The sequence below is a fragment of the Camelina sativa genome, chromosome 1 (genome assembly GCF_000633955.1).
Source record: "Camelina sativa cultivar DH55 chromosome 1, Cs, whole genome shotgun sequence".
Taxonomy (NCBI): domain Eukaryota; kingdom Viridiplantae; phylum Streptophyta; class Magnoliopsida; order Brassicales; family Brassicaceae; genus Camelina; species Camelina sativa.
Genome location: NC_025685.1, coordinates 15034376 through 15051977, shown reverse-complemented (window position 1 = coordinate 15051977; position 17602 = coordinate 15034376). Strand labels below are relative to the sequence as shown.

At 36.7% G+C, this 17602-nt stretch overlaps 3 protein-coding genes across 3 annotated transcripts in view; all 3 read left to right on the top strand.

The window, feature by feature from the left end:
- Positions 9628-10668, top strand: LOC104791247 (tau-tubulin kinase 1-like). Its single transcript, XM_010517084.2, has 2 exons — positions 9628-9923; positions 10255-10668. Exons 1-2 carry the CDS (start codon positions 9693-9695, stop codon positions 10441-10443), a joined length of 420 nt encoding a protein of 139 aa, XP_010515386.1. The 5' UTR covers positions 9628-9692; the 3' UTR covers positions 10444-10668.
- Positions 10790-14513, top strand: LOC104791237 (uncharacterized protein C1604.06c-like). Its single transcript, XM_010517074.2, has 15 exons — positions 10790-11249; positions 11323-11415; positions 11497-11570; positions 11689-11750; positions 11849-11900; positions 12039-12139; positions 12238-12299; positions 12408-12509; positions 12597-12655; positions 12743-12917; positions 13004-13174; positions 13317-13458; positions 13825-13882; positions 13979-14084; positions 14227-14513. The coding sequence occupies exons 1-15, from the start codon at positions 10890-10892 to the stop codon at positions 14347-14349; spliced, it is 1740 nt and encodes a 579-aa protein (XP_010515376.1). The 5' UTR covers positions 10790-10889; the 3' UTR covers positions 14350-14513.
- LOC104708298 (glutamate receptor 3.1-like) overlaps positions 15830-17602 on the top strand; it is a 10404-nt gene continuing 8631 nt past the window's right edge. Inside the window, exons 1-2 of the mRNA XM_019231042.1 lie at positions 15830-16728; positions 16828-17600. Coding sequence (XP_019086587.1) covers positions 16443-16728; positions 16828-17600 — 1059 coding nt within the window. The 5' untranslated portion in view covers positions 15830-16442. The remainder of the gene's footprint in view (positions 16729-16827; positions 17601-17602) is intronic.

Below are 17602 nucleotides of genomic sequence, written 5' to 3'. Positions count from 1 at the left end.
CCTAAGGTGTACCAGAACTCACTTGATCATGAAGATCAAATCCAATCTTCACTTACCATATGCAGACCCGTTTGACTTTAAAACTCAATGGCTATATTCTTCCTCAATACTCAGCATTTCGAAGACATTCCCCACATGTCTAAGGATAAATACTTAGGGGAATGAATGAAGAGGTTCACCCCTTCACCCAAGTATGTCTCATGTCTAAGTGTGCCATGAAGAAATTTTGAGGTTCAAGATGTGTGACACTTACCATATTCGGCCAAGATTCTTGATCATTCTCCAACGGCCATATTTCTCTTTAATTGTGCAATCTTCTTTCTTATTTTAGAATTATGACTATTTTTGGTCTGTCCTATTTAAACTCAGCTTTAGCTTTCATTGGTACTCAATCTCATTCAAGTTTTTTAATAAACAGTTTGTGTTTTCTTTCAAAAGCAAGTATCTTTTGATAGTCTTGTAATCTTGTTCATTAGAGTATTATGTGTGATTCCTTTACTCTCTTGATCGTGTGGAATAATAACTTGTGAGTATAAGGAATGAATATCTTTCTTATTATACAATGTGAGAGGTTACACACATATATATATACTAATAGAGGGAGACTAGGGTTTATATATTTACACAGAGGACCTTAAACTTATAAACATATACTCTTGTACTCCAATACGCCCCCTCAAGATGAAGGAAGCTTGGTGACGCCAATCTTGACACACGCATGCTGGAACTTCGAACGTGACAATGGTTTAGTGAGTGTATATGCGAGCTGATCATGTGTTGAGACATGAGATACACGGAGCTTGTGTGTTTGTATATGATCCCGCACAAAGTAATAGTCGAGACCAATATGCTTCATACGAGAGTGAAATACTGGATTGGCACATAAATATGTAGCTTCGATGTTGTCACAGTAGATCACCAATGCAGATGGAAGCTGTATTTACAGTTCAGTGAGGAGTGAGCAGCACCAGCGGATCTCTGCAGCTGTGTTGGCGACAGCCCGATACTCTGCTTTGGTGGAGGAGCGAGCAACACCTCTCTATTTCTTAGAAGGCCATGATATAGGATTAAGACCATTGTAGATGAGATAACCGTTTGTTGAAACGTAATCGTTAGTATCACCGGCCCAATCAGCATCAGAGTAACCATGAAGCAGAATAGGTGAGTTTGCATAGAGGAATATACCATGTGTAGGAGTTCCAACGAGATAACGAAGGACACGTTTGGTGGCTTGCCAATGGTCAGTAGTGGGTTGATGCATGAATTGAGAAAGTTGATTAACAGCGTACGAGATATCAGGTCGCGTAAATGATAGGTATTGAAAACTTCCTACAATAGACCTGTATTGAGGGGCATCGGCGAGAGGCGTACCCGAGGCCATCATGAGCTTTGGTGAAGCTGTTAAGGGAGTGGAGACTGGCTTTGCCTGATGCATGTTATTGCCGTGAAGGAGATCCATGATGTATTTGCGTTGCATGAGGTGGAGACCGTTTGACGTCCGTGATACTTTGATACCGAGGAAGTAATGTAGATCAGTGGGATCTTTGATGGAGAAACGACGTGAGTAGGAGTCAAGGAAAACTGAAACAACAGAAGTGTTATTACCTGTTACAACGATGTCGTCAACGTAGACCAAGACGTAGGTAATTGATGAGCCGGAACCGCAAATGAAGAGAGACATATCGACAAGGGAATTGGTGAAGCCAGTGTCAAGTAAGTGTTGTTTAAGAGCCATGTACCATGCTCTTGGAGCTTGCTTCAATCCATAGATAGGTTTGCGGAGGCGACAAACATGAGTAGGTCTATCTTGGTCAACAAATCCTGGGAGCTGAGACGTATAAACCTCTTCAGTTAGATCACCCTGTAGGAAGGCATTGTTGACGACGAGTTGTTTGATCGACCAAGATTTCTTCACGGCAACATCAAGAACAAGGCGAATAGTACTTGACTTGATAACGAGACTAAAATTCTCTGCATAATCTTTGTCGTATTGCTGATGAAAACCCTTTGCCACTAAGCGTGCTTTGTAACAATCAAGTTCACCATTGACAAGAAATTTTGTTGTGAACACCCATTTGCAACCAACAATGTTTTGGTGAGCATTAGGAGGCACCAAGTTCCATGTCTGATTGATATTCAATGCATCATATTCTCTAGAACATGCGGGACTCCAGTTTGGATCTTTCAAAGCTTGAACAATAGTTGTCGGTTATTTTGGCGTTGAAGGAGATGTTGTTACATATAGAGAAAATTTGGAGTTTGGTTTTGTGATTCTGCTTTTGGCTTGAGTTGTCATTTTGTGGTGGTTCAACTGTTTGATTTTGGATCTGTGGTTAAGTGGGATTGGCTTGGCGTGGTGGGGGTTGGTGTTTTTGTTGATGCTGAGTTGTAGGTCGCAACTCATTTTGAGTTTGAGCAGTGGGCTCATTAGGGAGAGGGTGAAGCTGAGACGTAGGTCGCGTCTCATTATCGAGTGGAGCAGTGGGCTCCGAGTTCGACGAATGAGATGGAGAGGAAGAAGATTGAGAGTTAGAAGGTGATACCTGAGCTGTCGACGGTGAACGGGGGTGAGGACCGGAGTCGTGGGATCCCAAACTCAAAGGCGAGGACAACGTTGGTGCTTGTGAGGGTTGTAATGGACCGAGCTGGACTAGAGAATGTTGTTGGGCCTCATTTTGTGTTAATGGGCCTGGCTGATTTGTAGTCGTATTTTTAAGACGCCGGTGATATGTGAAACGAATATCACGTTCAGCAACCACCGTAGCATGAGGAGAGTAGGAAGAGTCCGTTGGAGGTGTGGTAGGTGGTAGTGCCTGAACAGGCGGTGAGAGAGGTATCACGGACGTCGATTGTGGTGAGGTCGGAGTAGGAGACGTCATGGGTGGTGACTTGGGAGACATGGCGTGAAATGTACATACCACCTGTTGGGATGTGAAAGCAATAGTAAGCACTCTGAGTAGAAGAGTAACCAAGAAACACACATCGTTCGGAGCGGTCCGCAAGTTTGTGTGGAGCATACGGTCTTAACCACGGGAAACAAAGGCATCCAAAAACACGGAGTTTCTCATAGTGTGGTGGCATACGAAACAACTTGTGAAATGGTGATTGCATGTCGAGAACAGGAGTTGGCATCCGGTTAATTAAGAACACATCAGTGGTGAAGGCGTATGGCCAGTATTCCTTGGGAACCGATGCGGTGGAGAGAAGCATTAGTCCTGTTTCCAAAATACGTCGATGCTTTCTCTCCGAGAGTCCATTGTGTTTGGGAGTGTGCGGCGGAGACGTCAGATGAGAGATACGATGGGATGATAGAAAGCTCCTCAAGGCCACAAACTCACCCCCATTATCTGTGAAGAGGGTGCCAATATTTGTTTGGAAACGGTTTTCAACAAGAGCTTTGTAGGCGGTGAAAACAGTGTGGACGTCAGATTTATGTTCAAGTGGATAAAGCCATGTGTGTCGAGTGTAGTGGTCAATAAGAACAAGGTGGTATTTGTAATTTTCTGGATAAAGCCATGTGTATCGAGTGTAGTGGTCCAAACATCTGAATAAATGTATTCAAGGGGACAGGTGGAGGTAATTGTATATTGTGAAAAAGGGAGTATATGTGTTTTATTACTGAAACAATTAGAACAAGACATAGGTGTTTGAGTAGAAGAAGCAACAGGAAGAGAAAATTTTGAAATAATATTATTAAGAATAGGAGGTGAGGGATGACCTAAACGAGAGTGCCATGAGAGGAGGTTCGGTCTTGGTCCAGCAGAAGATAGCATTGCAACAACTTTGGGATTCACCACTGGCCATACATAGACCTCATTAGTTGTCCGACCTTGGAGTAATGGGACCCCCGTACTGAGATCCTTTACCTGAAAAGATGCCGGAAAGAATTCCACAGATACTTGGTTAGCATTAGAAAGGCGGTACACAGAGATAAGACATTTGTGGATATTTGGAACACATAAAACTTTATCTAATAGTAAAGTACGAGTTTGAGAGGGTTGTAATATAGAACCGATATGAGTGATTGGCATTGTGGAGCCATCAACAATGACGAGATCATCGCCACCATTGTATGGTTGGTGGAGAGTAAGGTTTTGGAGATCAGAGGTGACATGGTGTGTAGCACCACTGTATAGAACAGCCATGTTGGCACGAGGTTTCCACGGTGTGAAGGGGCTGTTGTTGCGATACAAATCAGATTGAATGGAGTGGAGCTGAGGGCAGCGGTGAGCACTGTGGTTGGGAGTGTTGCAGAGCTGACACTTCCCAAGATAAGGCTTAGAGTGGGTGTTGTTGTTGAAAGACGAGTTGTTCGACCAGTTACCGATGTTGCGACGCTGCTGAGAAGAGGAATAGCGATTGTTGTTTTCGTTCGGATGAGTGATGTTGTTGGTTTGTCGAGCAGAGCGGTGTAAGACGATGTTTGCAGAGGCAGGAAACAAAGTAGAGTGCATGGCAGCAGCAGCAAGGAGTCGAGCTTCACGATTGTGGAGTCGCTCTTGAACATCGGTGATGGTGGGAGAGATATCTTTGCTCTCAATCTGGTCAATGACCGGTTTGTAGTCATTAGAGAGTCCTTTAAGGATCTTCTCAATTTGATCCTCATGATCAAGAGGTTTACCAAGATTAGCAAGTTCATCAAAACGGACAACAAGTCCACGAACGTATTCGTCAATAGATTTATTACCCTTCATCCATACCTTGATCTGGTTCCGGATCTGTTGAACATGACCACGACTTGGTTTGGCAAACGTATCTGCCAGAGTTTCCCAGACTTCAGCGACGGTGTGAGCACGGGACACCATTGGTTGAACAGAGGGGGGCATGGCACCAAGCAGGGCACTGTACAGAAGACGATCTTGGCGTTTCCAGAAGACAAAGTCTGGATTCGGGATTGTTGCATCAGCAGTGGTGATAGTGGGGGAAGGGGCAGGAACGGTTCCATTAAGATAACCAACAAGCTGATAGCCATCGATCAAGGCATGGATCTGAAGGTTCCACAAGAGGTAGTTGGTTTCGTTGAGTTTTGTTACATTTGCAGTGTTGACGTTGAAGAGAGGTTGCATAGAGGTCATGGTGACATCACCAGTAGAGGGAGAAGTATTGCTTGAGGTAGTCATGGAGGAGGAGGCGGCTTAGATTTTCGTGTGAATTTTTTTTTTAGGTCTAGGCTTTGATTGCAGCTCTGATACCATATAAGGAATGGATATCTTTCTTATTATACAATGTGAGAGGTTACAGACATATATATACTAACAGAAGGAGACTAGGGTTTATATATTTACACAGAGGACCTTAAACTTATAAACATATACTCTTGTACTACAATAGTGAGATTCAAGTTGTTCTTTAATGTGTTAATTCGTGGATTCGATCAACAAAACTCCATCTTTATCCCTACCATTGTCCATCGATCCCTTTCAAGCCGAAGCCTTGAAACTAAAAAGCATAAATCCAAGGTGTGATTCTGAGAGTTTGTATCAGAACAGGATCCTCTTGAATAAATACACAAAAAACTGGCAATAGGTAATGGATTTGCTTGGAGGCAATGAACTGGACAAGACTAAAAGGTTTCTTATAGGCTATATTTTTCAGAATACGTTACACTTTGACGTAGCATTGTAGCAGAAGCTAATGTATTACAAAGACCTTATTTAGTCTGAGAGTACCTAAGATCAATGCCTTCCTAGATTCCTTGAAATCTCCTTCGGTCTACCGAGAATACTCTTCCCTCAAAAAGCACAAAGCTCTTAATTTTATAAATTCAATCAACTCCTTAACACAATAGGCCGTAATAGGCTATTTATAATAAAACCTTAAAAACCTAAAAACCCCTAAGAAACCTCTAAAATATTTTAGAAACTCTAAAGATAAATACCGAAACAAATAATAAATATTAAAATACAAATAAATGGAAATTATTCTAATCATACGCTGCATCACACTCTATTTGGAGGGAGGGAAACGAAAAGTGTCACAGAGCGATTATTAACAAAAGCTTGTCAAGCTCATTAACAAAAGTGTTCGCAAACGACTGAGCACGATTGCAAATGGCGAGAGCATTCAAGCATGGTTCTCTGCAAGATTCCATTAAGTAGAGTTTTATTCAAAGTATCAAAGAAATGTCAAAGAAATGTTTTAGGGGCTGTTATTGGATTAAGGATTTTAATGGATTTTAATTAACGCAGGACATGAGTGGATTTAAAAGTCTAATGTATTTGTGTGGATTTTATAATGCATATAAGGTGGATTTGAAAGTCATTGATAATATATTTTTGGTGATTGTTATGGATTTTTTTAAAAGTTATTTATAGAAAAAAAAGGAAAAAATTATCCATAAACTGTGTTATACACCATAATCATAGTAAATTAACAACATCAAGACTTTTACTCAGGGTCATGGAAGACTTCAATTAACATAGGGTTTGTGGAGGAAGAAACAGACACTGAACTGAGAAAAAAAAAGTATGATTATATCATGAACCCAGAAAAAAAAGTAATAGATCATGAACCTAGAAAAAAGTTATAGATCATGAACCCAGAAAAAAAAAAGTTTATCATGAACCCAAAAAACAAAAGTTATAGATCATGAACCCAAAAAAAAAGTTATAAAACACAAAAAAAAAATTCTCAAAAATAACACAGATCTGATGAATAAGTGTGATTATATATAAAAGGATTGAGAAAAAAAATCAAACAATAATATGGTAAAGGCTAGAGATTCATCTAAAGAGAGAGGGAGAGAAAAACAAAAAAGAAATGCTTGAGAAAAGTGTGGTATTGTGTTTGTTCATATTTTAGAATCAAAGTACGTTGAAATCCAAAATCACACAAAATCCAGTGGATATTGAATAACACTAGATTTTAATGGATTTTTTAAAATACACAATTGAATAACACTTGATTTCTAAATACATCAAATTCCTTTAAAATCCACAATCTAATAACACCCCCTTAGAGTTTTATTCAAAGTATCAAAGAAATGTCAAAGAAATGCTTTGCTGTAGCAACGTAAAAAAGTTTATTTTTCTTTGATATAATTAAACATCAGATGTTTATAATGTAGGTAGATACGAAATTACAAATACATGGTTAACTTTTGTTGGTTAAAGTTTATATATATACTAGATAAGGGCCCGCACAATGTGCGGGTTTAAAAATTGTTGAAGAAAATAAATACTAAACCTTACACAATTTTTGAAAAAATATAAAAAAAAAATATTTCCTAAAGTAAATATATAAATAATTTAAGTTAGAGAACATTTGTATTTACTTTCATACATTTATTTATATTTATATATTTTAATATATTGTAACAATTATTACAATAATCTAAAGCTTAATAATATGCCGCTAAAACTTTTGCCAAATACTCCTCATTACAAATATTATTATTGTCAAATTTCAAAAACGTTTCACAACTTATTCACAAAATATTTGACATGTAATAAATTCATCAAAGCAACATCTAATAAGTTACCACATATAATTTTACTCTATTTTTAACCATTAAAAATATGTTCTTATATCCAAAATTATTTTATTGTTAAAATATGCTCTTTATCACCACCTATAAAATGTTTTCTAAACAAATTAAACAAATTTGATGTTGCTTTACATTTATTTTGGCATAATTATAGTTATTATAATTACTAAATTTGTTTTGTGACATAATTTCTTTAACCATGAAGTTTTTTTTACTCCAAAGATATTTTGGATGAACAACTAGTGAAAATTATTTACTCGATTACAATGATTTTATGACTAACTCAATAAAAGTTAATATAATATAATAAACATAAAATTTTGAAAATTATTATCAGGATGGTATATATAGTCTTAGATAACTCATATATACAAAATAGACACTTTATATACAATCCAAAATATGACATATGTTATAATCACGTTAATGATCAATGAACTATTTACTCTTCAGAAATATCCAATTGTACCAAAACAACTTAAAGCTATGACCTCGTCTCAAATATTCTCGAACCATAAATTCTCAACTTATTTTTACCCGAATCAAAAGTTCTCATATATTTACGAACCTAATCCGATAAAAAACCACATAAATCTATTTGAAACCAATTTTAAAATGGTATACCGTTCCAACATCCCAAATTTGAAACCGCTTCTCAATTACTCGATCAAACAGTTCTTGTTTCAGTATCGGAATCATCAACATTATTCAGAAAAGACAACTCTAAATTTTGACCAAAAACATCAACGACCGACTTATCTTCCAAACATATAATGCTACTAATTGTAGAATCACGTTTGGAACCTCCATTAGTATCTATATCCTCGATTAAATTAGCGGGCTTATATACTTCGATTTCATTTCATTGGATTTGATAGCTTCCATTAAAAAATCCACACGAATTAAAGACCCACGCAATAGATCGACAAAATTATATCAGAAAAAAAAATCAAATATCAAAGCTTTCTATATAACATGTAATGTCATGTAGATATAATGTTATTTTCTTAATTAGCTGTCCTAATATGTTTAAAAAAATAATAATTCTTTTGACATAACTTATGTTATTCTTTTTACATTTTTTATTCACTATTTATTTATTAATAATAATATACATGCTTAGTGAATTACTTTTTTGTTTATACATGTCAAAATCTTATTGAGAAAACATGTATAATATAAGTAACGTACAATGGAAAATAGATTAGTTTTGTTAATTTTCTTTTTTGATTTAAAATTTTGTTTTATTTTTTGTTTTAAATATAAACATGTAAATTTTATTTAGATTTGATGTATTTTCTTAATTAGCTGTTTTGAAAAATAATAATTTTTGTGTCAACATCTCATCAATGTACTTGACACGTGTCATGATCATGTTAATGACTAATTTGAAAAGCCAACTTCATATAATTAGATTTATAATATAATAAAAATATTAGTTGAGACTTCAATTCAAGTTTTTTTTCCTAAGACTGCCAAATGGTTCTTCACGATCTTCGTTTTCTTCGTATGTGCCTTCACAAATCTTGTTGCAGTACTCACTGTCCGAAATTGGCTAACCATAGAGACATAAAATTTATTATTATTTTTTTTTTGTGCAAACAAAGACATAAAATTTAATGTCTTAGTTTATATAGTATAATTATACGACTAAATATGGATGACATATAATATATTTATTTTATAATGTAGTGGTTGAGAATCTTTGTAACCGTGAAATTTTGATATGGATGACACATGATATATTTATCTTAGTTGTTTTATTTTTAATATAATAAGATTACAATTATTTTATGTTTTGTTTTACCAATCTTAAAAACTATGATTTTTAATCGTTAAGATTGATACGTGTCACGATCTGATGAATTACTAATTTTGATCTCTAATCGTTAAAATTGACACGTGTCACAATGTCGTGAGTTTTTAACTTTGATCTCTAATCATTAAAATTAACATGTGTGATGATTTGGTGAGTTACTAAGTTTGAGAACCATTAAACTTTATAAAATGAGTGAGTAAATAACTATTTATGTTTGTCGGAGTTTTGAAATCCATTAAACTTTATAAAATGTTTAAGCTTAGTAATTTATTTATGGACCAGTCCAATAAAAGCCCACTATCATGAAGAAACTTTTTAGAAGCTCTGTCTGTCTGTCACACGATAATTCTTGGTTGGTGGATAATCGTCAGTTTAGCTCTCCGTTCCATGGCGTCGACGCTTTGCTCTGTGAGGTTCCTTCCTTCTCCATCTCTCGATGTTTTAGCAAAGACGAAGATTTCCTCAGACTCGCGCTCCCTTGTTTCCTCTTCGTCGCGTGTCTATGGTTTCTCTTCCGTTCGCCGCTCTTCGCGTCGCAATCGGAATCAGCTGCAAGTTGTCTCTATGGCTCCCGAGGAAGAAAAGCTCACTCGTCGCAACCCTCTCGATTTCCCTATTGTAAGTTCCCTCCCCGAATCGCGGGTCTGATTGAGTATAGATAGGATTGGGATTTAACTGTGACTTGTTCCCAATTGGTTATGCTTTTTGTGTATGAATCTACCTTAAATGTGGTAACAGTTAAATCAATTGATAACAAGTCTAGTGAAAAGCTTTTGTATTGATTTCATGACTCCAAAGTTTGATTTTGGTAGCTCATCATGTGTTCCGTTTGCATTAAGTGGGATTAGTGTTCATTGCTTCTCTATAGAGAATATGCAAGAATCTACTTAGGTTCGATGTATTGGCATCAAATGCTTGGTGTGAATTGTGTTTGTGATGTACTGTTTAGGAGTGGGAGAGACCTAAACCTGGGAGGAGGCCTGACATTTTCCCCAAGTTTAGTCCTATGAAGACACCATTACCACCACCAATGCCTTATGATCCACCGGAAGAAGATGAAGAAGAGGAAGAGAAGAAAGAAGAGGAAGAAGAAAACCCGGACCAAGAAGAAGAGGAACAACCCGACAAGCAGCAATAGAATTTTTTTTGGTTGGAGAATGGAAACATCGAGAGAGAGACCGATCGAAAAGAGCCTTTTTGTTTTTGTTTTGGAGGAGTAAAAAAAAGAATCAAAATCTTTTCTCACATTTTAGTTGCTAGATTTTTAATCTCATACTCGTGTTCATGTTCGTGTATTATATTTGTGTAATGCCACTACTGCTTCAGAAGCTATCCTTTCCAAACTTTGATCCTTCTTTGTATAGCGTTATAATTGGGTCAAAGAAAATATCAGGGCCAAATCTTGATATGTTACGTAATTTGGGGACGTAAATATAATTTAGTATTTCCTGAGTGCTAAATACGACGCCGTCTTATTTGCAATTACATCGTTAGGTTTTTTTTAAGTGTTGTGGTGCCTCTCTTCAGCTTCTTCTTCTTCTTCAACCGTCTCCGCGCCACGAACCAGAGAAAGCTCACCAAACAATGGCGTCAATCATCTCGAACAAGCACAAGAAGAGAGATAAATACACCTTGAAAGAGCTCAAATCACTAGGAAACGACTTACTCACTTCTCGTTCCCACATCAATAACCTTCCTCTCCTTCTCACCTTCGTCACACCTGAGTCTCCGCCGCAGTTCGTCGTCGAGTCGCTCCTCTCACTCCAATCGTTTTTCACTCCTCTCCTCTCTCAGCTTCCTTCGACTTCTTCGTCTACTCCTTCAACCAAAACCAAAGATGACCCTGAAGTTGTTTTCAAAGCTTGGCTCAGATCAAAATTTGACGAATTCGTCAAGCTTCTACTCGATGTTCTCGTCTCTCAACAGTCACAAGATGATCTAAGGGTATCTTCTTCTCTGCATTACTTATCATAGGCGTTGTTTGTTTTGTTATCTAAAATGTTTCTGGTTGGTTTAGGGAATTGTGTTGGGAACATTGATGGAGTTTGTAAAGCTTTTGAATGTTGGAAGGTTTCATTCTTCTATCTACCAGAGAGTACTTCATGCTATTGTAAGTTGTTAATCTTAGCACTTAGTATTGAAATAGTAACTGTTTTTGCAGTGCTTGATGTTTTTAGTATTGTCTATGTAGATTCACTCTGAAGTTGATGTTGAGATATTCTTGGATATACTTACATCAAAGTACTTCAAATACATTGATGTCCGGTATGTTGATAACCCTTTGCTTCATATATTATGTATATACTCCATGTTCTTTCGTCTGCTTTAGCTTTGCTCGTCTGGGATTTTTTTGTTTTGACTCTAAATATCGATTTATGCCCAGCTATTTTACCTACATCAGCATGGAGAAGTTTGTGAAAACATTGGAAGCATCAGTCTTGTCTGGTGCGTTTTTTTTCGTGCTTTTTCATTACTTGATATCCTTTCGTTTTTTATCATCTTGATGCATAATGTAAGTTTTTATTTTGGTGTGTTACTCTTAGGTGATAAAATGGCGACCGAGAATAGTGAGGCTGAGAATGATTCAAAAGAAAGGTTAGTATCAGTATATGTTTGATGTATCAAATATTTGTTGTTCTTTCTTCCAGACTGTTTGAATGTTATGTTTAGGCTGTTTTTTGTTGTTTTTTTTTTATTGTGTTGTGGATGATCTGGAAAATTATTGAATTGTAGCCTAGAACTCTCTGTTCGCAAGCTCTATCAAGTTTTGTCCCAAATTCCACCTCCTGAGAAACAAGCTGAAAAGTCTCAACACGAGATGTGGAGTGGGTCAGGTGATTGTTTCCGAGGTTTTGACTATATGTTTTCCATTTCGGTGAAGAGGACTCCATATGTGTTTAAATTTACTAATAAGAGTTATTGGTATTTGCAGATGAAAGTAGTAGTGAGAAACCGAAAAACAAAAAGAAAAAAACTGAGGAACAAGACAGCACTGTGAGTTTTGCAAGTTTGCTAAATATACACTGAATCTGTGAATAAGTTTTCTTCTTGGCATGCAATTGCTCACTTTTGCCTAGTAACTTTATTCTGTTAAAATTCCAGCTCCTTTCTCCTACTACAATTAGCAAGAGGATGAAGTTGAAGTTCACTAAAGCATGGATTTCATTTCTCAGACTCCCTCTCCCCCTTGATGTTTACAAGGAGGTAAGCCTATTTACTTTCATAACTAGCCATTTGTCTAAAATATGGCATGGACGAAGACTTAACAATATGCTATCTTCTGATAACCAGGTTCTCGCTAGTATTCACCAGACAGTCATTCCCCATCTATCTAATCCTACAATGTTATGGTGGGCATATTTACCAAAGCTTCTTTCATTCTGTATATCTCATTGTTCTTCAGTAAGCGCTTACATATGTTTCACTATATTTCGCAGCGACTTCTTAACAAAATCATATGACATTGGAGGAGTTGTCAGTGTGATGGCTCTTAGCAGTCTCTTCATCCTCATGACCCAACATGGTTTGGAGTATCCTAACTTTTATGACAAACTGTATGCGTTACTGGTTCCGTCTGTCTTTGTTGCAAAGCACCGAGCAAAATTTCTTCAGGTATTGCCATATTTATTTAACCGATGGATTACAGATTACTTTATAATCTGTTCTTCTTCCCACTATAACTGAAACGCTTTCTGCAGCTTCTTGATGCTTGCCTGAAATCGTCAATGCTTCCAGCATATCTGGCAGCTTCATTCACAAAGAAACTAAGCAGGTTGTTACTTTCCATTCCTCCCGCGGGATCGTTGGTCATAACGGCTTTGATCTACAACCTTTTACGAAGAAATCCTACAATAAACCATCTTGTGCAGGTACGACCTATCATTGTTTGTGCTTGAAAATGCCAAGTACATATTACCAGATAGGAAATGACTTCTGTTAATATCCCTCACAACTGAACAAAAAAATATAGAAAAAGCATGGACTTATAATGATAGGTTAAATCTTGTTCAGGAAACCGTTGAAAATGCCAATGAATCCAACGCAGAGGCTGATGAACACAACGAGAGCCAACCAAAGACCAACAAAAAGCGAAAGCTTGGTATTGACTATTTCAACAACCAGGAAAGTGATCCCAAGAAATCTGGTGCCTTAAGTAAGTCGTTATCTCTCTATTCCCAGTCTTTGTTTTTTATATATAGTTTCCACGCCCCTAGCACAGAATTACACCCCTATGTAGAAGCATGATTCGTCCAGTAATAACCGATGATGTGTATGCTTTCAGATTTCCTGATTTGTACTTTCCTAGCAGCGGCGTTGTAGCATAGTTAGGTATATTAGTTTAGTAAGAATGCCCGGGTTCTCTAGATTCATAGATATGTTAAGTCATAAAGTAAAGTTTTTACCGTTTTTAAATTTCGTGAACAATGTGTTGTTTTGCTTTCTGTAAGAGTTAAGACATGTTAAGACATGTTGTAAGAGAACTGATGACTTTACTGGAAACCAAACTTACTTGTTACAGAAAGTTCACTCTGGGAGATTGACACTTTGCGCCATCATTACTGCCCACCAGTTTCAAGGTATATTTGCTCACCACACCAAACGATTATATCCGAAAACTTGAAATATTTCTATATTTGGTCATTTCCTTGATTCCTCTTTTTACTTTTCAATAGGTTTATCTCATCTCTAGAAACTGATCTAACCATCAGAGCCAAAACCACTGAAATGAAAATTGAAGATTTTAGCTCTGGTTCATATGCCACCATATTTGGGGACGAGGTAATGCAGCTCTCTGGTTCATATGATATCAACTCTTTTTGTTAATATAAGATCACTCGATTTTTTGGGCTTACAATTATTTATAGTTGCAAAACTGATACCATTAGATGAAACTAACTGTGGAGATCTTACATTATGGCAGATTCGGAGAAGGGTTAAGCAAGTTCCTATAGCGTTCTACAAAGTGATTCCGACATCTCTGTTTGAGGATTCAGATTTTCCGGGGTGGACATTCACCATTCCGCCAGAGGAAGGCAAATGCTGATTTGAAAGAGTCGCCAACTCATGAGCTAATCTGCGGTTATTCGAAGACTCGCGTTAACAAATTTTGTAGTTTTGATCAATCAGAAACAGTTTTGGTTTTGTGATACTGAATGTTTACCCATAAATTTACGAGAAATTCTTTATTCGAATATTTTGGTTCACTCTCATAAGAACGTCGAGTAGGAAAATAGTTTAAAGTTCAGATACTTATAAAGTAATAAAACTGTATGAAATCTTTATTCTAAATTTTTTAAATTAAATCTTAAATTCCAAGTGGGTGAGCAAAATCAAATCCAAGTGTGGTCATACTAAAAGTCTTGGCTTTATCTACAAAAAGGCGTAAATTTGTAACCTCAGGTTTTTAACCCACCGTGTGCAAACACTTCGTGTGTACCATTTGGTCTTTCTTTAGTCCAAATGCTTTTACCTATACATTGTAGTGAAGTGATGAGAAATTATTCATTACAAGACTTCTGTGTTCACTCTCTAAGCATTTCTTTGATGATTCGACAAAACCGTAATATAGCTTTAAATTTAGTTCGAGAAAAGAAAAGAAGTTAAAAAATAAAAACTTGAGTGAGAGAAAGTTTATAATACCATAACAGATTTATAAAAAGATTTGTTCATTAACTAAACACTAACTAATGCACAAGAGTTTACACAAAGTATGTTAACAAACCAAACATTTACAGACTCCCGTAATCAAAAGTGTAAATAATATTACCTACATCTAATAATCACAACGGGATATTTTGTTCCATCATAGGCAAAATGAATTTTTTTTTTTATATGGTCCAATTCCAGTGGAGATTCCACACAAGTCCCAGTTATGTCCTTGTAATGGGACTTAGCCAATAGCCATCACACTTTGTTTCTCCCTAATTCTGTTATATTATTCCCAGTTTCCTTTCGTTCATCATTTCAATCTTTTCATCGTGCACAAAGCAAGATATTGGTTGTGCAGTCAACACTTCACTAGGCACGCACACAACACCACTTTGCATTATAATTTTTTTTTCTACATTATTTGTATCCATTTACAAAATTTGTTGAAACTTTAACAAGTTCACTTTCATCAAACGTTACACTCAAAATAATTAATGGTAGACTTGGTAGTGGCATTACCTCAGTCGGTAATGTCAAATGTTATTAAGAAAAAGTCTACTTTGCCACAACCTTTCTGAGTAATAGAAGTGCATTCGTTGACAAAAAAATATTTTTGACCTAATTATTTTTTCTTTTTTTAACAACATTTTTGACCTAATTAGTAATTACCACTTTCATATTTTTTGATGGAAATGCTCTTGACTTCATATAAATTTACTGTTCACATGTGATTTAAAAAAAAAAATTGTAGTAATATGAATAGGTTTTCTGTTTTCAGATATATAAATCACAAAGTTTTATATATCTTTTCTCATTTAATGGTACTTAATTATATTTGATTATGTTATTATATATACCCTTATATATATATTTTTAATTAAAATGCAGAAAAAAAATACATGGAGCCGAAAAAGCTCATTGCCAAATAGAAGCACACTTTCAGAAATTATGGTTTCAGTGGTTTGACAAATTTCTCAAAATGGAGATCTTTGTTTCGGTGACCACTGATCACTACTGTCGTTGTTGTCCATGTCATTCCCCACGTTTTCTTTCCCTTCAACAAAAGCTTCCCTCTGTTCTCTCGTGAAGGCTGAAGCTGACAGCTGAGTCGTCTCCTCCATGGATACTGTTTGTAAGTAATCAAAAATTTTCAAAACCCATCAAAAGTAAAGTTTGTACCTTTCTCCAATCTCCAAGCATACCCACGATTTATATATATTTATTCCTCTGCCCCTTTCCCTTGCTTGTCCCTCATGTCTTCCCTTTTTAGTCCCTTAATCTAACCTTTCCCTACTTCTTTAATAAGGATGCTTTGTTTTTTGGGTTTGGTATAATCTCTGCCTCTAAATTCATCTCCATCTCCTTTTTTTTTTCGGTAAAACGGTTTTAATTTCCCGTGACACTGAAAGCTACTTGCTTTGATTCTCTCTCTCTCTGCTTGTGAATTCTGGTTTAGGTTTTAACTCAAAGGTTTCATTTTGTTGTTCAATGTTAAGCTCAATGAATTTGGTTCTTTTGAGTTTTTTCATCATTGTTCTTGGTAGTGGGTTGTTGTTACTTTCAGAGGGAGCTTCTAGTTCTTCTTCTATGCCTCCTCCTGTTATTAAAGTTGGTGCTATATTTGGTTTAAACACCATGTACGGTGAAACTGCTAATCTCGCTTTCAAAGCTGCTGAGGAAGATGTAAATTCCGATCCTAGCTTCCTCGGTGGAACGAAATTGCAGATTATGATGAATGATGCTAAACGCAGTGGTTTCCTCAGCATCATGGGAGGTTCAACAAGACTTTAAAAATCCAATCTTGTTTCCATTTTCTTGATTGTGTTTGGATGGATAAACTTAATACTTACACTTGTTATTTTGGTTGTTGCAGCGTTGCAATTCATGGAGACTGATGCAGTGGCTATCATTGGTCCACAGACATCAATCATGGCTCATGTGTTGTCTCATCTTGCCAATGAGCTTACTGTTCCCATGTTGTCATTTACGGCTCTTGACCCTACCCTCTCTCCACTCCAGTTCCCATATTTTGTCCAGACAGCACCTAGCGATCTGTTTCTGATGCGAGCTGTTGCAGATATGATCACATACTATGGATGGTCGGATGTGGTGGCGTTATATAATGATGATGATAACAGCAGAAATGGTGTTACAGCGTTAGGCGATGAGCTTGAAGAGAGGCGTTGCAGGATTTCTTACAAGGCAGTGCTTCCCCTGGATGTTGTGATTTCTAGTCCAGTTGAGATTATAGAGGAGTTGATTAAGATCAGGGGAATGGAATCTCGGGTCATTGTTGTGAACACTTTCCCAAATACAGGCAACATGATCTTTAAGGAAGCAGAGAGGTTAGGGATGATGGAGAAAGGTTATGTTTGGATAGCTACAACTTGGTTGACTTCTCTGCTAGATTCAAAATATCCGTTGGATAACAGATTATTCAATGGAGTTCTAACACTGCGTCTTCACACGCCAGATTCGAGAAAGAAAAGGGACTTTGCAGCACGGTGGAAGAACAAGTTGAGTAATAATAATAAGACTATTGGGTTGAATGTCTATGGTCTGTATGCTTATGATACTGTCTGGATCATTGCTCGAGCTGTTAAGGCACTTCTGGAAGCTGGAGGTAATCTTACCTTCTCCAATCATGC

Excerpts from the sequence above, each read along its gene's own strand:
- LOC104791247 (XM_010517084.2), top strand. The coding sequence starts at position 9,693 with ATGGCGTCGACGCTTTGCTCTGTGAGGTTCCTTCCTTCTCCATCTCTC. Across the intron at positions 9,924-10,254 it reads ACCCTCTCGATTTCCCTATT|GAGTGGGAGAGACCTAAACC; the intron begins GTAAGTTCCCTC and ends TGTACTGTTTAG.
- LOC104791237 (XM_010517074.2), top strand. The coding sequence starts at position 10,890 with ATGGCGTCAATCATCTCGAACAAGCACAAGAAGAGAGATAAATACACC. Across the intron at positions 11,751-11,848 it reads GGAAGCATCAGTCTTGTCTG|GTGATAAAATGGCGACCGAG; the intron begins GTGCGTTTTTTT and ends TGTTACTCTTAG. Across the intron at positions 13,175-13,316 it reads CAATAAACCATCTTGTGCAG|GAAACCGTTGAAAATGCCAA; the intron begins GTACGACCTATC and ends AATCTTGTTCAG.